This window comes from Tyto alba, unplaced genomic scaffold, assembly GCF_018691265.1.
Source record: "Tyto alba isolate M040663 unplaced genomic scaffold, T.alba_DEE_v4.0 Super-Scaffold_42, whole genome shotgun sequence".
Lineage (NCBI taxonomy): Eukaryota > Metazoa > Chordata > Aves > Strigiformes > Tytonidae > Tyto > Tyto alba.
The window spans coordinates 33,739,791-33,765,289 of NW_024881318.1; the positions used below are offsets into that span (position 1 = coordinate 33,739,791).

At 38.2% G+C, this 25,499-nt stretch overlaps 1 protein-coding gene across 1 annotated transcript in view; it reads right to left on the reverse strand.

The window, feature by feature from the left end:
- Positions 1 to 923: 923 nt before the first annotated feature.
- Positions 924 to 25,499, reverse strand: part of GLIS3 (GLIS family zinc finger 3) — a 183,882-nt gene continuing 159,306 nt past the window's right edge. Inside the window, exons 9-11 of the mRNA XM_032989626.2 lie at positions 15,276 to 15,454; positions 6,249 to 6,431; positions 924 to 5,074 (exon numbers count right to left, since the gene is read on the reverse strand). Coding sequence (XP_032845517.1) covers positions 4,938 to 5,074; positions 6,249 to 6,431; positions 15,276 to 15,454 — 499 coding nt within the window. The 3' untranslated portion in view covers positions 924 to 4,937. The remainder of the gene's footprint in view (positions 5,075 to 6,248; positions 6,432 to 15,275; positions 15,455 to 25,499) is intronic.

Sequence of the window (25,499 nt, forward strand, 5' to 3'; positions counted from 1 at the left end):
TCATGAAAAACCTACCTAGCCCAGACACCCAGACAAAAACACAGGACTTTGAGGTATTCAAAAGTATACAAGTTCCCTCACTGCAAAGGGAACTTGTATACTTCTCATTTTAAGGGGTCTCTCTCCTTCAAAAAGAAAAAATGAATTCTGAAACACTTGAATTCAGCCACTCTCAGTTACTCATGGTAGCTTGCAGAATTCACTAACAATAGTTGCTAAACCATGGGGCAAATTTCCTATGTTAAATTAAGTTGCAGTGTAAATAAGAATGGACTGGGCAAAGTTCATTTTTAGTAAAGCTCTACTAAGTTCACATGTATACCAGTCAGTGATTTTGGCCTTACTAGTTTTTGTTCTGCTCATGGTTGACTCAGAGTCAACCTTGCTAATAATTTCATAGTAAAATCAGCTTGGACCATTATTTTCAAAGGTCTCTTTGCAAACGTATAACAGGATTTTTTTACACTTAATTAATTTATTAGTTTGCATTTTATCCTTAGATTTCTAGTCTAATTTATGTGTGTGGTAAAAGATAACCTCTTATTTCCTAAGCATAATGCATTCTTAGGATGTGTTTTGGGCAATATGGACATCAGCATGAATCAACTTCTGTCTCTATCTTTTGGTATCATTATGCTTAATGCACAGTAAAAACAGATGCTCTTTTCCTTACATTAAAGGCTACAACATAACTTAATTGCTTGAGTATGTTAGAAACAATAACCAGACAGAAAAGCAAAAATCCTTTACATGTTATATTGTAGAACCACAAGAACAAAGAAACCAATAAAAATTATCACAGCACAAAAATGTAATTAAATGTTCTTTTATTTGTGTCTCCACCCAGGGTGTAAACACACACTGAGGCATCCATTTATCTCTACAAATCTCTAGCCTCACTATAACAATATTTAAATCCAGATTTAAAACTCTGACCCAAGTGTTTTTTAGAGAAATATCTGAGATTTTTTTTTCTATTTCTGTTTCTAATTATACTAACCCATACAAATACTAGTAGTTCTATGGTGAAGGACAATGGCTGGAGCAGTCTTCTTTAAAGGCATCTCACAATAAGACATTCTACTGGTCATGTCATTGAGTTATAATTTTCCACATTTATTTTGTACCATGCACATACACCTTTCAATTTTACCTTTTATGTAAGAAAGAATTTTATGAAACAGGACAAAAATAACTTACGATTATATGAAAAATAACTGTAACAAATCACAAAATTATACATACTAGTAGAGAAAAAAGTGTAACTAATTCTTTTGAAAAATTATTTTTCATGGTATGCAACAGACATGTATTTAGAGCAAGTATCAGCCAGATAAACAGTATGGCAAATTGAGTTCATATGTGTATATGTAAGCATGTATAAATATGCTGAATACTCTGTAATGTTCAGGAAAAACATACTCCCGCTTTCTCTCCTCACCAAAGTGCTTTGTGTAAAAAATATTACACAAGATGCTGCTTTCTGTACAGAGTAAGGGGATTTATTTCTTAAATAAAACCCCACTCAGCTAATTTTAAATTGTGGGTTTTTTTTTTCTTTTGCATTATCTATTCCTAGGAAATATATATTAAAAAAAACAACAAAATTTCATACAAATAACAAAAAAGTGCTGTTTAAATAAATCTATTATAAAATTACAGAGGGGAAACAGGGAATAAACAATTAAAATGTAGTTTTTATCCTCATTCACACTTTCTCAAAGAAAGCTGAAAACAAAATACAATGTGACAGATGGCCTTAGCACTGCAATACTTCAGCATCCAGTATTAGTAAACCATAATGCCTTATGTATGTGTGTCTATGTGTGTATATATTCATGTATATATATATACATAGAAAGGAAGATCCAAATACACACATGCACTCTCATACACTCACATATGTACACAGGTGCTTTGAAACTGCATTTTAAACTCCAGTGTAGATGCATTTCTAAGGCAGATAAAAATAGACCACTTGGGTCTGAAAATAGGACAACTGAATAAAAGAATGATTGTAAATAAATTCATTAGAATATTGTTTAATGTCCACAGTCTAAAATAACTTCATCTCTTAGATACGAATCCCTTTAGAAAGTTAACAATCCAGCAAGTAGAATAACAACAGAAAAATCACTGAGGCACAAATATTTGCATATAAGTCAGTAACTGACTTTACACTATGTATTTTCACAAGCACCATTTTTCATTCTAACATGTGACAAACACAAATCTCTATTTAAATATCCAAAATACATGAGATAAAACAGTTATTTTTAATACAATTGACCTCAGTGATATAAGTTGATCCCCCAAAGTCAGTCTGAGTCCAAAGAGAATAATGAAATAATCATGAAGAATTCTCTTTGTCTTTGATACAGAAGTAAACAAAGGCATACCTTTTTACAGACTGGTAGCCTACTCTCATGTGCTTAATTTGACTATCTCCTTCTTTTTAAGACTAAGGCTCACAGGAAGCTGTAAATATATATATATGAAACAATGAGTGATTCACAAAAGTTTCCTTTTTTAAATGTAACTGATGCACACCCAAATTACAAATCCCCTTTTTGAATTCTGTATTCCTACTTTCCCTTTGGTCAGGGTCATTCATGATGTATAAGCTCTCTCTCTACTTGACAGCTCGTACACTCAAATACTAGAACAAATATTTCAAAAGATTTAAAAGTCAGGGTGTTACAGATCTGAAGTCAGCATTAGTATTTCAGTTTTGTACAGAGCAACTGTCAAATTTTGGACAACCGTGTGGTTAAAAGAAACTTAAAGGATTTATCTATACAAAAGTATGGATGTATGTATACATTCATATGTACACACTGCTCTTACTGATTTTGGTGGAACAAAACAGTCCTCCACATTTGAAATTGAAGTGCTCGGTGTGCTTAATTACTCCTGCTGAACCAAGTTATGCATGTGCAGTGACCATAGAATAGTCTTTAATATAGCACAGAATTAAAGCTTTATTTAAAATTGAAACTTGCGGTCAGTGCACTGGGCCAGATCGTACATTAATGCAAAAGGAGTATCTTTTTGCCTGTGCATGTGTAGCTGTGTAGGGAAGCCTGATGTCATTTAACCCAGTGCAAACCACACATAGTAACAGCTAGATCTCCTATTGCAGGCTGAAGCAGAGGGACACATTCATCTGTGATGTGAGAAACAGAATAAAAGGAGGAAGAATTTAGTACAGAATTATCCGTATTTAAGCCATATTCTTATTGTACATAATTTATATGCATAGTTTCTCCATATATTCTTTCTATTTAATGGATGAAAATCTCTCCATTAAATATATAAGCACATAGGCCTGTATATAAGAATACACTTCATGTGAATATAAACCTCAAAAGATTTCCAGTGCTTATAAACATCTGGACATAAATTATTCTATGCAACATAATGGCAAATTAAATTATGAATTTGACCCAAACTGCATTCAACAACTTTCAAAAGCTTCTCAGGATAAAAACAATGTTTGTATAAACATTTTAAAAAATTCATCATTCTAGATGAGTGATTTCAGAAGCATACTTATGGTCTAGCCTGCAAGAATGAACTTTGGATTTTTGTCCTTATTAAATCAGGTCATGAGAATATTAAGATGCACACTAAGAAGTCCATAAAATGGGTGAACAGGCATTAACAACCTAAACACTCAGTATTACATAATGTAAGAGTTGCTCCCAAGGTATACAGGACCCCAGTGATGACATGTCTCCACTGCAAAATACTGTTTTTAACTCATACCCGTGTACTTTTCATGAAGAGTAATGTCATTTGCTTGCATCCTGGACTAAATTCAAGGACCAGACCCTGTCAGTGATTAGAAAAATCAAACCCATCAAACCGGTTCAATTTTACATCTCTAAACAACCAGAGGGAATGTAGCAAATTTAAGAATAGCTCTTCTTCCTGAAAATGTGTTACAGAAATGAAGAACAATAGGGTAACAAAAATTTAATTGCATCAGTACAGATTGCTCTTAAAAAAATCTGTAGAATTTAAGGAAGAATCTTTTCTACAGGGTATTTTAAACCTTCCCACAGAGTACGATAGCACATACAGCAATATAAAGCTCTACAATATAATTAAAAATCAACCGAAAGTTAAACATGTTTCTTATTTAGTAGCTGTGCTAAATATTAACAAAGTCCATGTACCTTCTCATGTAGTGCATTTAACCCTTCTTATTCATTGCATAAAGCACTGGGTCAGAAAGAATATTGGAAAAATAGCAATGGCCATGTTGTATAGCTTAAAAAATACAGAGGAAAGGAAAAAACACCTAAACTGAGGCCTGTAAGAAATCCAGCATCGATGATCTCTGGCTTCAAAAAGAAGCCACCCCAATGCCTCCAATAGGTAATGCCAGGATGTATGCCTAATTTCTCTCCCTTTTTGATGCTGGTGTGTGTTTAACTTTGGAAGCATCACCTGTGAACATGCTGTGCAAAAAGCTGTATGACTTTGAAATGTTTATAGAATGCTCTAGTTTTACTTATATTCTTTTTTTTTTTTTTTTAATTTTCTAAAGCTGTGTTCTTCAATAAGTCCACCCATTCAGCTTGAAAGGATTACAGCCAACAAACAGTTTTCTTATCCAATCTCTGAATTCCCTTTGAGAAATTAAAAAGAAGAAAGAATGAAAAAAGTAGATTTGCTGTGCTGTGATGAAAAGAAAAGAAACAATTGCTGAGGTTTTGGCAAAGCTTGCTTTCTCCAAACATTCTCCTCAGTTGACTGCTTGATTACATGATGAATACTCAGTGATTGCTTTTTCCTCTCCATTATGTATGTATATCAACCCATATCCCCATACATACATGGGAGTTTCATGGAGCGAAAAATTTTGTAGAGAAATATCAGAAAGGCAAGACAAAGTGGAATCAAGTTCTTGTAACTAGATTTATATTACTCTAGCCTTCAGTGTACACAGAAGAAAGCTGGCTAGAGGAACGATCCACTGCATTTACTTGTGGGGAACGGCTATCCTCTGGCATGCTGCGAGCTGAATCACCAAAGATACCTGTGGACCCTGCTGGTAAGTCATAAACTGGAAAAAATACAAAAATGATTAATGAACTAGGATAAATATATCAAGGAAAATATCCTAATATTTATGCAGAGAACTGGGAATGGCTTTAAACCAAACAGACAAACAAAGCAAGTAAGCCAACATATATATGAAATTAATAATTACATAACTTACTGCTTATCAAAGGAGGAATTACAGTTCTGTCAGAATCAAGTCTGAAGTACAGCAGATTTTATCATAACTAACACTTGCCCATTTAATGGGTGCTAAAATAGTGATAATTTAAAAAATATACTTCATGCTTGCTTATTGAATTGCATCATATGTAACTTATGATATGAGGCAATAAAGTATTGTAGAACTCATTTGCTGTAAAGCAGACCCTGGCACAGAAATTACTAACTTCTACAAGCCACAGTAATGAGCACAAGAGTAACTGTTTGCAGCAAAACTCCCATCTTTTGGATTATACCTTTACAGACAGTGAGATGCCTCTTTGAAGTTACAGGTGCATTGGCTTTTTAATGCACTAGTGAAGGACCAAGACATAAGAGATTTCAAAGTACAATAAATGTTAAGTGAATTTATCGTGTGTGGAAGGACATCAACTGTGCTTAGGCCCTAAGATTAGGCCCACTGTCTTGTGCTGATCTTTGCACAGAGGCTACTTTCATCCTTCCAGAGCAGCATGCAAGCCCCTTATATACTCTTCAGCTAGGCAGAGACTAAGTCAAGTGTGCACAGAAAATTGTGCACCCAGGCAGTTCTTGTCATGAAAATGTGAATAAACGAAATTCAAGAGTGAGAAAAATCAAACACGTATAAAGCAAAATCATTTCAGGTGCCTGCTACAATACTTAGATCATAGTGGAGTGGCTGCACAAATATCACACAGGGCTCAGTGGACTGCATTTCAAAGCAAATACACAAGCTAGTAACTGTCTGACCCCCGGAGGCTAGAACCTTGAAAAGTCCTCAACAGTGTGCAGTCCGCACACAGGTCAGATGTCACTGTGACCCATGGTGACTAGGTCCCAATGAGAACCATTCCACAAACGTCTGAAAATCATCTCTTCTTTGTGAAGAGTCAAGTCTGTCATGACAGGTCCCAGCCACATACAGACCTTAAGCGGGTCTATCAAAGTCTACAACCTGTACACAACTGTTCACAAAGTCCCCAGTTGTCACTTACCTGTAATACCAGAATGAGCTGAAAAAGTCTGATGGAAAATGCCAAGCCCCGACTGGCCTGCTGATGTGGGAAGTAAGCTGTCTTCAAAAGGAGGAACCATATTGCAAGAAACACCATGTTGTACATTCTTCTGAGTGTCAGCATAACGTGGAGGGCAGAAAGTCTGAAGCTGCCCATAAAAACCTACAACAAGGAGAAAAAAGTGGTCAGTAAAAGACCTGCACAGAGATACAACGGATAGACGTGAGGACTATGAAAACCTCAACTGCAGTAGCACCACAACTTCAATTATTTTCCATCAGTAAAGCAGCTCCCTATGAAGCTCCCTAAGACCTCCTCCAGTTGCTACTAATTCTGAACACAAACCACTTCATGGATATCCTGATTCCAGCATGACTTGTGAGAGGCACTGAATGGATAGAAGGTGGAATTTGTCAGGAAATTTCTCCTTTTATTCTGCAGTCCTGCTGTCTGAAATGGTACTGTCCAGATTTCACATTGTGTTGCTGCTCGAAAAATCTAAGAAAATGCTTAATTCAAAATGAAGGAAGATTACTCAAGTAAGGTCTGAATAAAATCTGAGGGTCTTTCACTGATGCCGAGACAGCTGGCTGGTAATGGGGACCTGCATATGAGACTCAGAAGGGCTGACAGCTGATGATGTACAGGGTGAGAGTCTAACCCACTCATCAGTAGCAGTGAGTCCACATGGAAGAGAACCAAGACAATTGTGTCACATGACATAAAAGGTTCCTCCCAGGGTATTTGTTCTTCAAGTCATTTTTTGTTCCTTAGGTAATATTTCAGAGAAACATATTAGCATTGAGTAAATTCACATTGAAGTACATGTCAAAATATATATTTACAGAACCAAACCCATGTTTCTTGGTAAAACAGGGACATGTATGGAATCTAAGAGATGCAGTGAGGTGTTCTGCAGTAGGTGGGCCTGAAGATTTTTCTCATGGAAGCAAGGTCTTTTCTCCTCCTTAAAAAAGGAGTCTAAGCTTTGGAAATTTTGCTCAATGTCTGAGGGATGGCTTTTATAGGTGAAAGACTGTGGTATGCATTTATTTCTGTTTTCTATAACATGTTCTTAGAATTAATGTAAGATTAAATATTATAAATTCATACAATGTATATATGCCTATTTCTTTTAAGAAAAATTGTGAATCAAGATCCTCTGCCAGTGCTGTGGCTCCTTATTCTCACCACTCTCTTTCTGTGCATAAAGGAAAAAGACAGTACATTACTTCCAAAGTGTTACATAGAAATTGTAGGTCTTGACTGTCCAAAAATAGGCCCAGGAATGATATAGTCTCTGAAGATTTTATTAGCAAACAGCTTATTGTCTAAGGGCTGGTGTGCTATTCTCTTGATGAAGAATATGTTGTGGTAAGTCATACCAAAAAGTCATACCACCATCGGAAAAATGACCCCCTACCTCAGAAAGCATCTTAGGGAATATCCTGCATCTCAACTTTATTCCAGAGATATTACTGTCAATACAAAAAGCTGCCATGCAGGGCTGTCTCCTATGGCCAGTTTAGTTAACCAACATCCATATGACAAAGTACTTCCACCTGAATTTCCTTTTAGTGTAGAAAAATCAATAAAAAGAAAGCACAACAAAACCTTCCCCAAACCCTTAAAATATCAACATCCGAAAAAAAAAAAAAAAAAAAAAGAAAAAAAAAAGGAGAAAAGAGGGATTGAAAAACATGGTTTAATGAAACTTCTATATATAAACTGTACTGTAGATACTGACTTACAATTCAAGAAATTAAATTACTCCCCTCTCCTTAGACATCTGTTTACTGTCTTTTGGGTATTATGAAAAAGGAGGAAACCTTGTTGCTTTCAGTGATTATAAATTTTCACAGATTTGACTTCAAAGAGCAGTTAGTACTTGGAGTGAATAAAGAATCCTAATCTGGATAGTTACAGGTCAAGTTCATCCTTCCATGTGTTCAAGAATTAGCCTCAGTATACTCATACTGTGTAGTCAGTAAAGCATATTTATACCAGATATTCAGCTTTCATGCCTGAAACCAACTGATGTCCACAAGCAGTAAAAAACCATGAGTAGTAAGCAATTAGCTCACATGATTAAAAGCTCATCTCCCTCCCTAAAGGTATTGGTAAATTTGAGTGAGCAGTACATGACAAAAGACCCTCAGGTACCATTTAACAGTTAAGAAAGGATCAAGGACATATCCCAAAGGATAGATGACGATAAGCAGAGAATGTCCTTTTATGGGAAGCATGAAACATGGAGTCACAACCTATCAACATTTGAGAGGGTCATGTCTAAATATCTTGGCTATTATGTGACACTTGAGCATTACTATTGGCCTACTCATTCATTACTAGTAATTAGAAATTCCTTGTATGTGGCACCTGGTTTTGACTTTTCAGTAAAAAGTATTTTAATAGTAAAAATTTTATATTGGTGCAGTTACATACCCCAACCCAAACAAACCTTTCAACCTCATAACCCTTTATAGGGACAGTGTATGCTTCAAAACATGTTATGAACATAAGGCACTTGGCAAACATTTTCTGGATTTTGGCTAGGATCTAGGTGTATTTCCATTAACTTTCCTAAGGAAGTGTGCACATAGGACTATTGTTTGCTAAAGCTGCATTGAGTGTTTATGATAATGCATTTCATAAATAATAGGTATAGAGAAAGGAAAAGGACACAGTGAAAAACATGCTGTATCACTTCATGTGATATAACTGATTTTCTGCCAAGAAGGAGGAAGGATGCATGATTTAGGAGTTTTACGATTCTAATTATTTTTCTTTTGAGACTAATTTTTGTGGTTGCTGTGAGGAAACATACATGTTGGCATGGATAAGATGTGCTAGAATTGAAACAGAAAACTAAATATTTAAAAGCATCAGAATTGGCCAGGACTATGGACAGGAAAAGACAGCCTGAATCTGTACCCAGGAACTCAGAAGAGACCTTATGGGGAGGTCTGGCTAACAATGGTGAGTGAAACATAGTCTTTGCATTTTATTTAGTAGTCTTGCAAGACCCTTCTGTGTACACAAAATGAGATAAACGCCTAATTTAAATATACATATAAGAGGTTAGATCAGGCAAATAGTTACATGAAAAAACACTGAAACAATTGTCAGTGTTGTGTCTGAAAACCTGCATGAAAAAAGAGTATTTTGACCTCATATAAAAGAGGAAAAAAGAAAATGGAAAAAAAAAAAAAGATGGAAAAATGAAAAGCAGAAGCATGGTTCCTTTTCCAAGGCGGGCACAGTTTGCAGACTGTGCTCACTCTGTAGAGGGTGAACACTCACTGACTTCATTGTCTTTTGCAGGGGCTGCAGGCACTTTGCAGTCCTAGCTGGAAGATGACAGTTTCAATCTTTTTTTTCTTTTAAAGTTTAACTGCAACAACACTGAGTCAGACTGCAAAGCATGTTAGGAATTTATAACCCATCAATCCTTAAATGTCCAGTCCTGACATTTAAGAATCAACTGCAGTAAATAAAATGAAAGAAAAAACAATAGCCATCCAAAACTTGATTTAAAAGCTACATAGCTACTGACAGTTTTAGCCTCCTTGGAAAATGTTTTTAAAACCAACTTTTCTCTCAACCAGCAATAGGACACACTGTGCAAGTTTACTGTTGAGTCAGACTAGTTATCAGAAACAACTGTTTCAATCTCCAGTGGTCTGAGCCAGCTGGCAAGACCCTTCAAGACACATGATAAAATGTCCTTTTACATTGCTTTGTGATCATTCTCTATTTGTGCCTTTCTCCCAGCATCCTGTTCCCAATGCAGAACAATCTGGCTCTAACTTTGACTATTGCTAGCTGAAGTCTGGCAGAAAGTCTGCTTAGCTTGGAGTTGAGCTATTGTGAGTCACGTCCTCTTTTTTTTTGTTTTTTTTTTTTTTTTTTTTGTGTGTGTTTGCTCATTGTCTACTTGAGCAAAAGAATATTGTCTAGCAGTCTTACAAGCTTTGACCCATTGGTACACTAACTGTTATATTGCTGAAAGAACCAGAGAAGTGCACAAAGCACTTTCATTAACTAATAATACCCCAAATAATTTTTTAAGATGGAACGAGAACATATAAAAATAGTTCAACTTTCCTAAATGTTATTTTCATTATTCAGTGCCATAAATATCCATCTTATAGAATGGAGAGCCATAAATTGGAAAGAGCAGAACAGAGGATACATCATTCTCTTCTCCTCCATTATTTAGTACTATTCCAAATGTCTTTGTCCATGTCTGCAGTGCATCAGGTCACAATGTAAAGGTCTTTGAACTGGAGCCCAAACATGATACAGCAAAATCTCCTAACTTGGTATCGGGAGCTCTTCTCTTTATTCACATGGTGCCATGCCCAAGATAATCTACAATACTGATGAATGTACGATAACATGAAACCATATGCAATTCAGGCCTTCGACCCTGACTACAGCTGACCCCTTGTTCGAGATTATCTGTTGGAGGACTACCTGTAGCACCAGTTTTCTGTGTTTTCATGCAGCACCGGAAAAAAAATAAAACCAGATTGGCTAATGAAGTTCCAGAACTGAACATTTCTTCTCAGGACTGCAACTCTGGATCATATCAGTTTCCCTCTATTTAAACACACATACATGCACAAGCTTATGTAAACAGTGTTTGAATCAGTACACTATAGCCAAGATCCATGATGTCAAGATACCAAATAAACTGTTATTTTTCTGGCATGATAGCATTATTTCCTGAAGAAAAGGAAATATTTTTAAATACGATAAAATAGCTGGATATTGCAAGAATCTCTTCTAAAAGCAGGAAGCATTTGTTCTTTATCGCATACAGAGCCTCATCCTGACAGACGCTGAGCATCTGAAAATTCCAGGTACACAGTCCATCTCAAATTCACAGCTGAAACTGTGGTCCATGTAAGATTGTGATAGAGTCCTGATCCCACTGAACTGATGTGGACAAAGATTTCATTACAGATATGCAATGAATGACCGCCACAGTTACAACTTCCATAATGTAGAAAGTTTCTGATGGACATTTATTCCTCCTCAGTCGAGAGAATATTTTCTCAAGAAAATCATTATAACTTCCATTAAGAAATATACATCATGACTCTCTAGTCTTTACTGCTATGGTATTTAAAAGTTCCAGCTGTATTTGGCCTAAACAACTTCAAAATAGTGTTCCTCTGCAGTGTAATTCTACAGTGTCCACTAGGTGAATTACACAAATATCAAGTAATTATTTGGTACCATCTGAGTGTGAAGAACACAAGGAAAAGAAAGAGTAAGACAGAGATGAGTCACACATTGTAACGCCAGACTGACTTGCAAATGTGAAAAACTAGAAATATTTCTATTTATTTAAATCAGATTATCTGTAATTAAAAGATAAATGTTAGTAGTAGAGTTGCCTGTATAGATATATTAGTATAAGTAACTCATATCAGCTAACAATTTTTTTAAAGAAATGACAACTTTTTTTTTTTACTAAATATTTTTCATGACGTTTTATTTCTTCCATTACTCATCCAGAATTGGTCATCAGCTTAACTCAGAAGCACGTATGACATGATTTACAGGCACCATTTTAAAGGACAGTCAGATTTCTAGTGCAAAAGTGTTCACACTATCAGAAGCACAGTATCAGCAAAGCCCATGCCAAAAGGAGGTTTACCTCACTCTATACTATATGCACAACAGGTTCACTCACCGTGAAGGAGGAGTTTCTATTGATGTTTTTTTTTTTCCTAACTCATACATCTCAGAGTAATACCTTATTCTTGCAGCTACCTGTGTGCTGCAGATGCTTGTGTCTTCAGATACCTCTGCTGAGATCCCTATAGTTGTTCTTCGCTGAACTCACCAGTACAATATAGACCCTGGGCCAATTGCTGCAGATTTCCAGGACCTTTACTGTCTTCTATTCTGTCTACAAACACATAGTACAATGGTGTACAATGGCATCAAGCTGGGAAGTCATTACTCCAGTCTCCAGTCCAGGATAGTTTCAGACTTACCGCCCAGGATAATCCAATAAAAGACACTACAGTCTAATAAAAGGAAAAGAAGAGCTTCACTTCTGCAGCACAGTGAGTCATCTAACATCATCACTTCCAAGCATCCCACGCAGAAAAGGAAATTGTGAATTTCACAAGAGGAAGGAAAGGGAATATTGAGTCTATTACATAATATTAACCAAGGCAATAAAAAGCCCTCTCTGATATTACTATGTATCCGATGCTGAAAATCACTCAGAACAAATAATGAAATCTGAACTGTAGACAATGCTCTTACAAGAAAAAGCAGTTTCACAATACAACTAGCTATTAGATATAAAAGGCTTGTCATTCTCAGATCTTCTACATAATTTCTTTCTAAAGGATAGTGCTCTGAGATGTCCATGAGCTTTTAATATGCTCAGGCTTTCAGTAAGAGAGTCTGTTTAGAACTTGTTTTCTTCAAAACGCTTCCAGGCAATGAAATTCTTTCTTCCTCACTACAGCCAATTTAAATGGAGTTGACAAGTTTAAGACTATGCACTGAGACAAAAATGTCACCGTTGTTTGGCAGCTGACTGAGTTGAAGCAGCTATAGCTACAGCACTTTAAATCATCAAAAGGCAGGTTATGAACTGCAAGAGACAGAAACTAACGGAGCTTCGCACAGACACTTATATATCAGATAGTCCAGGCTAGTGAGAAAACTCCATGGCGTTTTTCTACATTATAATAATGTGACTAAGGAAGATGGCAATCTTTGTATTGCTGCTGGGAAAACATGACCATGAACTATTGAAACATTTGCTTTTGAGAGGGAGAGTTTAGGCAAGCCTTTCAGACAGATAGAACAAACAAAGCCTTCAGTGTGGCACATATGAGCAAGACAGCTGTGCTCACTCTGTATGGAGCACATTCTGACAAAATACCTCTTCTAGTGACAAGAGGTTACGTAATCTTTGAAAGAACATATAATACCCAAATGTGGCTGTTGTATTGCAATGTATTATATCTTTCAATACTAAAAAAAAAAAAAAAAAAACCCAAAAAAAAAAAAAAACAGTTAAGAGTTCAGCCCACATTGTCTTCCTACCAGCTTTAAGTGTAGAGATCTTTACCACTGCAACTTTGAGTTGCTATCTATGTGTATAAAATTCCTGTCAGCAATGTCTATTATCAGCAAAGGGTTTCCTAGGACAGGGGGGCAAACACAGTAATGCTAATGTGGGACTAAGTAAAGTATGGGTTTAAGTCCTGAGTCCTTGGGGTTATCCATTTTTTGATCCACTCAGAAGATACTATTAACCTCTATCTTAAATTTTGATGTGGAATGGGGCTTCAGTCCATATGTAATATTCACGCAGATGAGGGTTTCTATTGGGCCGCCTTCTTATAATAGTTCTAATGACCCATGTTTTCTGTCCTTTTAAATCCTGTTTGGACTGTAGGAGGGGGAGATGGGAACACAGTAGCATCACTCTGGTCTGCCCTAAAGAGAAGATGCCTAAGCAGATATGGAGCTAGCTGCACCAAGCAGTGCAAGTCTCGTGTGGAGCAGCAACTAAGCCAAGGTGATTTGTGAGCCTCTGAGAGGCAGGATTCTTTGGAAACTGTTCAACTTTGGAACAACTGGTTGTGATTCTAGCTTCTACAACTACTGAAGTTCCCATGACCCTAAGAAGAAGATGGTGGTAAAGCCATCTAAGCACTCAAAGACAATTTTGGTCCAGGCAGGAAGACAGACCTTAATGTCTGAATGCCTTTCTGGAAGATTAGCTCTTGTCAAATATTCAGCAAAAAATTGAATTGATTAAAATGTATTGCACTGTGGGAATAGGAAGGCTAACCTGATCCCTTCATGCCCCATGTGCTCAGAATTTATTGGACCTGCTCTGGCATGTCTTTGCATAAATCATATGACAATGAACAGTATATTAATAAATTAGCCCTAGATTATTATGAAACTTTAATCAGAGAATAGAGAAATTCAACAATAACTGCTTATATCCATTGGTAAATTTCATGTTCTTCTACTACTAATTGGTGCTGTACAGGATTACCAGTTCCCGGAGGAAAAGCACCTGGCTCAGATCCTGCTCCCGTGTGGTCCAGTACAATAAGAAGAACAAAACAGGACTGGCACCTTCCTTTATCCCCTTCAAACTCATGAATCCTGGGAGATGCCACAATGTCCTGTCTCACCCCTTTGCCTAGAGAGACTGCTTCCATCAGTTGAAGAAAATAAAAGGAGCCTTAGTTTCCTCAAGAAGTTTCCTATGATATCTACTGTGATAATTCTCAGGAAGCCTAATCAAAAAGCAGAATCCCAAGGCCTATAAAAGTCAATGTGCAATGTACCTTGTGTATGTAAATGTGGCAAACCATATATTTAAACAGTTGATGACAAATAGCATTACTGCTGTTAACACCTTTCTGAAATGCTAAGTTAATTACCATTCAGACCATACCAGCTAGCAAGAATACCCAAAACAGCCCAACATTGTTTTCTACTGCTGTTAGTTTTCTTCTTGGCTAAAAAATTTATACTTGATTGAACAAAGAGAAAAAATCTTGTAGAAGTTGTTTACACAACTCAAGTGGGAACACAGCTGTAAGAGACATATATGCTAATAAAAGAAGAGGTCTTGATCATTCCCCAAGTGCAAGGGAGAAGAATATTCCATCTCTTGAAAACCTGATAATACTTTATGTGCAAAGTCAGGAGGAATTAGAAGAATAATATTAGAAAATTAAAAGCAAATGCCATCACAGAATTATTTGCAGTTCTTTTTCAACAACAGCTCTAAAAATCAGTCTGAACCATAACTCCACAATAAGATGAATAACAAACAGCTAAACTAAGAATTTTAAGGAAGACTGAAGGCATGGTCCTGAAGGCTACTTCCCAGAGTCTTTCAAAAGGAAAGGTGATTAAAAATGCCAGTGCCAGTCCTTGAAGTACTAAATTTTAAGCAAAAAACTAACATCTGTGATGAACATTCTTCCTTCTTACCTTGGATGTGGAGGCTATTTGGTTGAAAAGAAGGGTTTGCTGTTGGCTGGTATGTCTTTAGAGGCACTCCTGCAGGCTGTTGAAGGTGGAGAGGTTGTGGAGTCCGTCTCTGCATCATGTGATGTGGAACTGAAATTCTCTGGGGACTGATGTGGTGAGAAGAAGCTGGACCAACAAACCTAAGAGGTCAGAAACACAAAACTGTAAAACCCCCAAAAGATAAGAGCTAAAGGTTGTTTTTACTTTACTTAAATTACTGTAATGTTTAGCAGCTTGCACAGGCAGACTTCCAAAAGAACAGTGTGCAGCCCAGATACAGAGAAGAAATATTTTCAAACAGTGACATCATTAGATTTGACAACTGGGAAATTAACAGGCTGAACTGCACCCTTATAATAGAAAATTTCTTTTAACTTCTGTGGGTGGGTTTAAGTCTTAGTGGGAGAAGGTATCTCATAGGGGACCTGACTTCAGAGGCATTGCCAGCTGTCTCACTGTAAGGCTTTGTATCAACTGTATCTGTCAATAAATAGCTGTCCTTCCTCATTGGAAGTGAGCGGTCACTTCTGGTCACTGGACACTGAGGAGTTATATACTAGGTTCAGGTCCAGGTTCAGGTTTCAAGTTCTAGAAATCTTTGTAAGTTACATAGAGCTATTTGAAAATAAACCTGAAGTCAATATAATGTATATAAGGGCGAGTGTTAAATCACTTCCAGTTGGGCAGAGTCTGACCACATCAAAATGTTGATCTGGACTCAAAGTATAAACTTACAAGTCTGGCAGAGGAGGAGACCCATTCAGATCAAACCTCACGGTGCAGCTGCCACAGAAGTTCATTATTTCAATTATAAGTTTTACACAGATCTGTCACTCCTGGCACTACGAGGATACACACTACTTTATGGATTTTACACAACGGTTTTACAGACTTTGTAAGTTTAACTTTTTTCTACATTTCCTTAAAATTGCATACCTCAAAGTACATTACAAATAGGTGCTACAGTAATTTTTGCATATGGAAAGCTGAGGTTATAATAGCTCTGGTTGGTGCCTCCAATGACCAAACAACCCACCAGACCAGTGGGATCAGATTAGTAAACAGAAACTCAGCCTGAGTTTAGGAATGGCTCAGGACCGCTTTCTCATCCATGAGAGGAGAGCCGGGAAGACCAACGAAAAAAGAGACAAGGTATTTCTGCAAGAGGGTGAATGAAAACTGATGTGGTATTCCTGTCGCGGATCGGCATCTCTCTCCACTCCTACAAGCAAGCTGCAAGTCTGTGCTGAGCAAGAGCGCTCACCTACCCTTCTCTGTCGTGTGTGTGCTTAGTAGTTGCTGCTAGGACAAATTAGTGCTTGCAGTTAACACAGTCTGCCAGGAACCTAAAGCATAGATCTGGTCCCTGTTCTCCTGAGACTGGACCTCAATACACTAGAAGACTCCTTTTTAACCTAGCAGTAAAGAATGTTTTTTCCTGCAGAAGCATAAAGAAGCTGTAATCTCACACTGAATACAACAGAAGGTGCAACTGCAGTAGCAGTAGTACACCCCTGGACAGGGTTATTTTACAGGTTATAACCACATATAAATCCAAGAGACCTGAGATCCTTTATGCTGCAGCTCAGAATTAGTACCTGCCACAAATTAGCTGTGTGATTTTGACTTAATTTGAAACCTATTTACTACATTTCTGGTAGATCCACAATTTACATTTGGAGTACAGAAGGTGTCAAGATGAACTTTGGATGATTTAATGCCTATTCAGTTTTCTTTGAGACTCGCACTTTTAGGCATGCTAGAAACTGAGAAACCAGTAGCTATGTTGTGATAAAAATATCAGAAGTTTTCAAAAGGTGCTACAACTACCTAGTTACATGTTTCCTGCATAAGGACTGGAGTTAGTCTTTTGTGTAGCACTTACACAGAAGGACTGTTACTTCCTGCCAGAGATTAAGACAATCTTTTATTACGACTGTTACTTTAAAAATCATGGGATATCATCCTCTGTGTTTTCAAAATTAATTTGTGAAAATTAATCTCTGAAATAGGTTTTTAACCAGCAGCCAACAACAGGGAAAAAAATCCTTTTCAAAACTAAAAGTGAAAAGCACAGTTTTAGAGATTTCACATTTAACATCCCGAAACCTCTCCCAATAATAATGCACTACTTTGTACAGCCAGACAGGACTCCTTTTTAGCAGACTTTAGTGGTCTTTATAATGATTTATGAATCACTTCACAAATTCCTGACTTACTCATATGGGTGACTATAGTTATCTACTTTTAATTCCCTTTGGCCTAACAAAAGAGAAGCTTGGACTTGTCTCCATCCAGATCTGTCTCTGAACAAATCATAATGTGTTACTGGGGGAACTGAAAATTTAATTTTGCTCCTGAAACAATCAGGACCAGTTTGTAACCACACAGAAACAGCCATCAAGATTGTGGTCAAGCCCTGGAGCCAATGCAATTAGGAATAAGTCAGATTTGAAGAAAGGTGACCTTCCCTATTTCTGCTGGATTCAAAATCAGAGCAGGAACGTTTCTGGAGCCATCAAGTAGCCTCTCCCTTTCCAACAGTAGCTAGGAAAAAAAGTGTCATGCTGGGGAATTACTAGATTTGGTAGCAAGCAAGATAGATGACAAAGTTACCAAAGCTTACCTGTTTTGATGAGATTAGATAAAATAGCGCATATATAGGGGGTTTGTTAATGACTAGTACTGGTCACAGCTACCTGGAAAAAAGATTTTACTCTAGCATTTGTTGACTGGAGCTGGCCCAAATGTAAACTACATGCACAGTATAAGTAATGTGTGGAAAGGGAATGGAAGAGGAAGGGTAATAGTAATAATATATAGTATAAATAGTGTATTTATATAGTATTTATAACTATTTATGTAGTTTATCTTAGCATGGTTGGCCACCTGTAAATGGTCTTTGGTGTGTTGGGGAAACAACCTTTCATGCCTCTGTAGCAAGGATATATACAAGGTATTTCTTCACCTAGAATCTCAAGTGCTTTGAGACTCCTCAATTAAAGAACTGGCTGTGCTCAATTGTCTGGGCATCAATGGGCTGAAGGGGTTATTTTTGTATGTGGAGAAAATATCAAGAACTGCATGGCAGAGAAACCCTTTTTGTTAAACTTCCCATCAAGCAGAACTGCCATTCTAATCCAAGACAGTGGAGACAGGTATTATAACTGTGATACCAAGTTGTCACTGTTCAAGATGATTGGAAACAAGGAAAGCAAGAAAATAATTATCATTCAAAGCTCTATCTGACCTACAGCTTTTAGTTGGCACTCCCCTTTTTCCAAGTGAATTTGAAAGACTCATCACCTCAGAATTATCTTGGCTGCTGTTCTTTTAGGCTGGCAGTCTTTCATTTGTTTTCACACTCCCCACCTCAGGAAGCTCATGGAAGTATATGCCCGACCGAACAATATTGGACATTGTGCTTATACAGGAATCACTCAGTGGGCTTCTCCCACTTTCACTGCTTGATGGCTCCAAGAGTTGTCACCTGCATCCACTTCACAGAGCTCTGTAGCTAAGTAGACAGCTCCTCTTCATATGGGGAGAAGGGAGAGCAGGAAATTTGGTCCAAGACTGGAGCCAGTGTGCTGATGACAAGAAAAATTCCAGGTCTGTCATGGATATCAGTCCCATCTTAAAAGGGAACCCCTTTGAACTTGCTGCCTGCTTCACTTACCCATCTTCTGAAAGGGAAGAGCAACTCTGAGCTGCAACAAGAGGCTGAGTTTTCCTTGCCTTGTTTTTCAGAGGATTAGAAAAAGAGCAACAGAAGGAACACAGGGCAGCATCCCAAATCTTTCCACTCTTCTGTCCTCCTCCCTCAGTGCTTAAAACCTCACCCTACAGAAGCAAGGAACGCATGAAGATGGGAAGGATGGGAGACTGAAATTTTGGGGGAAGAACTGGGGAATATTGATTGCAAGATAGACTTGTAAGTGAGAACCACTACAGCGAAATAAAGCTGGAGTTACATATCTTTGTGAGGAAATCTGGAAGAAGTGGCTAATCTAATTGCTATATATATACACATATGTACATATACATACATATGGTAGAAAGAAAAAGTAACAACTAGAGTTCAAATTTAAAAATGCAGACAAAAATTGTGTATGGTCATTAAAAAATTCTGTAAGTTTGCAGCCAATCACATTGATTTGGTGTCTGAGATACATTTTCTGAAATACTGTTTTTAGCACTAATGGTACCATGAATTGCCCCTCATGCTTCTGGTTTACTCTCTCTCTCAAGTTCTCCCTCCTGTGGGGCCATACTCATAGAATATCAGAAAGCACAATTCAAATGTGGGTATAAAGATTGCCTTGAATCACTAGAAAAAGGTGTAAGGGCAAACTTACTTTAAAAAAAAAAGAAAGTGTGAAGGTAAACTTACTCTGACCTACTTTTTTGTAGTCAAAAAGAATCAACTTTGTCAAATCTTTGGGGGCTGTTAATCTATTCTAGGAAACAGGATTTAAGACTTTTTGCTGCCTTTTGTTGAATAAACCAGATTACACTAAAAATTTCTCACACAACCAATTTTTCTTTTTAACAGAAAAAACATGTTAAAAGCCCAAATACCAAATAACCATATGGGCTGCTGGACAACAGCTCTGTCAATTTCATATCTCTAGGGGGTTAGTATATTTCTGCTTTTCCTGCTTGTTCTGTTTCACTCGTACAAAAAAAGTTGATTTTTGCTAAATCTAGCAAAAGGTCATTATTTCATATTACATCAAATTCTGTGTTTCACCTTTTCCAACTAGTAGTTTCTTGGGAAAAAAGGTTAATTTCAATTATTCTCCAGTTTCAAATAAATTCTGCAGGGGACTAGGAGCATGACAAAAATAATGATAATAGCATATTGTACTACAGTAGCAATAATAGCAAGCAAAGAGAGTATCTTCTTTTCTTGGGAACAGCAAATAAAACACTTTCATTGTAACTAACTATCTGTTAAAAATATATTGAATAGAAAGGAAACTGTATCTGCATATAAATGAGAAAAGAAGAGAAGGCGTAGTTTACCTATCACTAATCCCTGTTACACTATGGCACAAAATGCTACTAGCAGGAATTATTTGAGATAGGAACTATGTAACAATGTTGGATGTATCTATGTCTTCTTTCTCTGCTTTTTCATGACTTTGCACTGAAAAGTAAAGCATGTGCCATCATTTAGACAACGTCAATCTGCGTGGTTGCTTTCAATATGCTTCCAAAATCGAAATGGAACATTAAAGCTGAAAAATTTGATCTTTATTTTTTCTTCAGAGGCCACTGTTTCCTTTGATTAATTTGCAAACACAACTTACTGGGTTGCTGCTCTGTTAAAGGTCTGAATTAAAATCCTTTTCATTGGGTTGCAGCAGTTTGGGAACATATCAGGATGTTATGCAGTTGACACAGCCAGGAGATCAGGCTTTCATCTTATTACAGCTGAAGTTTTGCCTGTACAGAGGACAAAGCCACAAGCTCCCTGTAGCAGGTTGCTGTCTCCAACAGTGTCCTACAGTGCTGCACTTTCTGACAATGTTAAGTGAGGAACAATCTATCCTTGCTTCTGCTTGATTGCCTTTTTATTTCTAGGCATATCCAGAAAATCTGGGGTGATATCTCCATTCTCTGCTTTAAATATCCCTGTCATTCTGCTGTGATTTCACATTTTGATTTGGCTTCACACTTTATGCTGCGTGCTAGTGACTTTGTAGCTCCTTAGTCCACTGTCAGTGGGGGAAATATTCTGCTGTAATACAGTATTCTGTAACACAACATATTGCACTGTAAATTAGTTCAGCTAGCTATCAATGACAATCAAATAAACATAGTTTAAAAACACTTGTAAGGAAAGCATATCTTTTGCCAAACACAATTTTGAAAAATGAAATGCTTTCCCCAAAAGTCATGAATGCATTCACTTGACCAAAATAACAAAATCCTAAATTTTTTTCCTATGATACAACATGCTTCCCTGTTTTTCTGTTGCAAATGATTTTATTTTTTTTTTAAGGAAGGCAATCTTCTCCCATAACAGAAATACTTTGGCCAATACAAAATTTTTGTTATTATTTTTTTTCAGCCACCGAATTTGCACTCATCAAGCTCTGCCTCACACTTTGCACAGCAGTTATCCCACAGCAGGTTTCTATCCCCACTGTGTCTCAGAGGAGAAGATAAGATGTGCCAGTACACTTTAATTTTATATCCTTCTTTTTAGTCATTAATAAGTGTCTAAAAATCCTTTTCACGCTCAAGCTTTAGGAACACAGCTACTGCTATTTCAGATCAAACCAATGGTCCACCTAGCCCAAAGAAGGGACATCAGGAAGAAGGAACAGCCACTGTCATGGTTTGAGCCTGGTTGGCAGCCAACCATAATGCAGCAGCTCTCTCTCCCTCCTCCTCCGGCAACGAGAAGGGACAGAGAGCCAGGCTTGGGGTTCAAGACAGGACTGGGATGGGGAAAAATTCCCCTCTATGATCACGAGCAAAAGTCAGACTCATTAGGGGAAGAAAAAAAGGAACATACATTTATTACAGACACTAACAACACATAACAGAGTAGGACAGTGAGAAGCATTGTCACATCTTGAGAACACCTTCCCCCACCCCTCCCTTCTCCCCGGGCTCAGCTCTGCTCCCGATATCTCTACCCCCTCCCCCCAGTGGCACAGGGGCAGGGAATGGGGGGTGCAGTCAGTGCTGCCGCTTTCTTTATCTTCGGTGAGGGGAGTTTCCGGAACTTGTTCCTCCTGCTCCATCGTGGTCACCCTCTCACAGGAGACAGTCCTCCACAAACTTTCTCTGACTTGAATTCCTCCCATGGGCCGCAGCATTCCCCACACTGCTCCATCATGGGTCACTAACTTTCTCTAACTGGATTCCCTCCCACGGCTGCAGACCTTCCCGAGCTGCTCCGGCGTGGGACACCCCCGCATGCTGCAATCCTCCCAGTGCTGAATTACAGCAGCGGGGCTACCTTTTCCCACAAGACCGCGGCCTTCTTCGGGCACAGCACCTTGATCAACTAGGCGGAAGCCACAGGCCATAAAGCAATGTCTGCTCCACCGTAGATCTTCATGTGTGGCAGGGGGGGCCGCCCTGCCGTCTCCCCACAGGATACAGGGGGGTCTCTGCTCCGGCACACCTCCCCCCTCCTTTCTTCCTCCGTTCCTCCACTGACCTTGGTGTTCACGCAGCTGCAGCAACTCCTCCTCACAAGTCCCACTGCCCGTCACCACGTCCCTTCTTAAATACGTTATCGCAGAGGCGCAGCTGATTGGCTCAATTTCCCAAACAGAAGTGGAGCTGACTTGGAGCTGGGGGAGTTTCGAGAAGCTTCTCACAGGGGGCCGCCCCTATAGCCCCCTCCCCTGCCACCAAAAAACTCCACCACTCACTCAACCCAGGACAGCCACTCTGACCAGCACCACACGCTCTTTGGTAAGAAGAAGAAAGGAGAACTTAAGTGGAATTTAAATTGGAATTTAAGGAAGGAAGCTGTGAATGGCCACATCAATTTTAAGCTTTGCTAGGTTGACTCTGAAAGGAGGTTGTAGCAAGGTGGGTGTCGGTCTCTCCTCCCAAGTAACAGCAATAGAACAAGAGGGAATGGCCTCAAGTTGCGCAAGATGAGGTTTAGATTGGATATTAGGAAAAATTTCTTCTCTGAAAGGGTTGTGAAGCTCTGGAACAGGCTGCCCAGGGAAGGGGTTGAGTCACCATCCCTGGAGGTATTTAAAAAACGTGTAGACATGGGTCTTAGGGCCATGGTTTAGTCGTGGACTTGGCAGTGCTAGATTAACAGTTGGACTCAATGATCTTAAAGGTCCTTTCCAACCTAAATGATTCCATGATTCTGTGTTTCTATGGCATGAGTTCAGGGTTAGACTTGCTGCCACCTCCACTCCTTAGTGTCTGTCATTTATATGTGTCATTTGCTCATTAACAAAAAAAGTGGTAATGTCTTAGCAGACAATCCTCTGAAGTGTCTCACGCCTGGAAAGAAATTACTGTACTGATTTCAAAACCACACTGTTAAGGTCTTTGACTAAAGACTATTTCGAGGCAGGCCCTTGTATGCCACATACAAAGGGCTTTGTAATATGTGAAGACTGGATGTCTCTAGTCTTTGGTTAGAACTACTCAGAGGTTTTTTCTTGTGAAAGTCTAGCTTGGAGCTACTTATTATTTTACAGCAAAAGCATAAAAGGAATATAACCACACACTCAAATAAGCAAAAAGAAGCACTGTTGCAGAACTTATTATAGCATTACAGTAATGCTCAGCTGAACAGTTCAGCCCTAAATCCTTCTTTCCAGCTTTATATAGTTTCTAGAAATTTCTGTTGAACCAGGATGCATCATGCTTCAGGGACATACCACTAGCTCTGGTTCACAGGAAGGTGAAGAATCATCTGGAACATTAAGTCCAAATGAAAAATTCTGCTCTGGTCTCACAATAGTTAACAGCCTACTTCTTGCACCAAACCAAGCTTTAGAAAGCAAAATGTATATGTTTGGTAATTCAATAAATAATTAAAAAATTTTAAAAATCAGAAATTTCAAGCATTTGGCACAACCAGTTTTGGGGCACTGAGCTGCAGATGTTAATTATGTCATATAAAACCAAAATTTTCTATCTGGTTTTTAATTAGATTTTTTTTTTCAGCTTCCTTGAATGGCTATATCTTCCAGTACTACACAAATGACTGAAAAGGAAGGCAAGTACATATTCCCTTTTATACAGATGCTTTTGTGTACCATTACTATTTGGTACCTTAATTGAACAGTTGCAGTATTTCATATTAGGGGAGCACTGAAAGTTAGTATCAAAGAGCTGGAACAAACAATATGTAAATCTCAATTTTTATTATGCATATTCTTTCCTTTGATAAATGAAGTTTCTTCTTGTGTCCAAACTCTCTATGTGACTTGCACTCTCTGTACATTGAGTTTTGTACACAGAAGAAAGCAGTGTAGGATGTGTCTCATGTTTGCTTCAGTTTCTCACATTGATAAGGCTTAATCAAGTCCACACTCTTCCTCCCATCACTTAGGTGAAGAAAGACACAAAAGAAGCCCTGCAATTATTTCCCTACCCCATGGTACCTGGAGATCTAAAGTGTTTATTTCCTTCTGCTTCTGTTACTCACAAGCCTGAGCCTGCTGTCAAAAAAGGAAGGGGCACATGACTGTCCCCTAGAGTTGCCAAAGCAGCCAGGCCAGCTTGGATCAGCTTCAGACCAAGACAGGCAGGCTATCGCAGGGGCAAGGGCTGGTCAGCCAGTCCTAGCTCTGGAATGACCCCAGAGGGCACCAGGAAACACAAAGCATGGGGGGAACAAATCCCCTGCTTGCACCCCTAAATCCTGCAGTGCTTTCCATGATGAGATTGGGATAAACAAGGTGATTCACACCTTTCAAAAACACTGTCTCTGGCACTTTGTATACTGAAGTGTTGGTTCACATTTTCACAGCTAACATCACACCCATGAAGTGGTATAAATGACAGCCTGCATGCAAGGCCCCTAGGTCAGTGGACTGTATTAGATTCAGGATGCAGATTCTGCATTAGTTTTTCTTTTAAATATTTACCTTAATCTGTATTATATGTTCTGTAATCGAACCAACACTGCTGCAACACTTTTTTTCCTTTTCTGAATATAAATTGCCATTTGTCGATGGTATTTGTCAGTGAAGATACTGGCACCTTTTTTTTTCAATCCAAAGTAGCTCCACATATGGTAACTGACAATTAAATCCTTTTTAGAGTCAGGTTAACATATGAGCAAGGAGTGTATCACACTAGTTTTTTATTATTGTTATTTTGTAAAGTACTGTAGCATCCTGAGGTCTGCAATGCATTCAAGGACTTAATGAGCTAAGACATACTCTAAACGCATCTGCTACAGTTCTATACCAGTAACTGATGCAGAAATGGGCAAATGAGAAGATCACTGTCTTTCATAATGAAATTTTTACCTGTAATAACTATTGATCTGTCCCTGTCTGTCACCTCCTGCTCTGGCAAGTGTCAGATATGGATGTTGAACAGTTCACGCACTAGAGAGAAAACCATACTGGGAAGGAACAGCCTCTGGGTCAGGCAAGAGAGCCATGGGCAGTCCCAGAGTTTTCACAGAGACCTGGGGCAAGAGAAGAAAGGTCAGGACTGTGTAGCCAG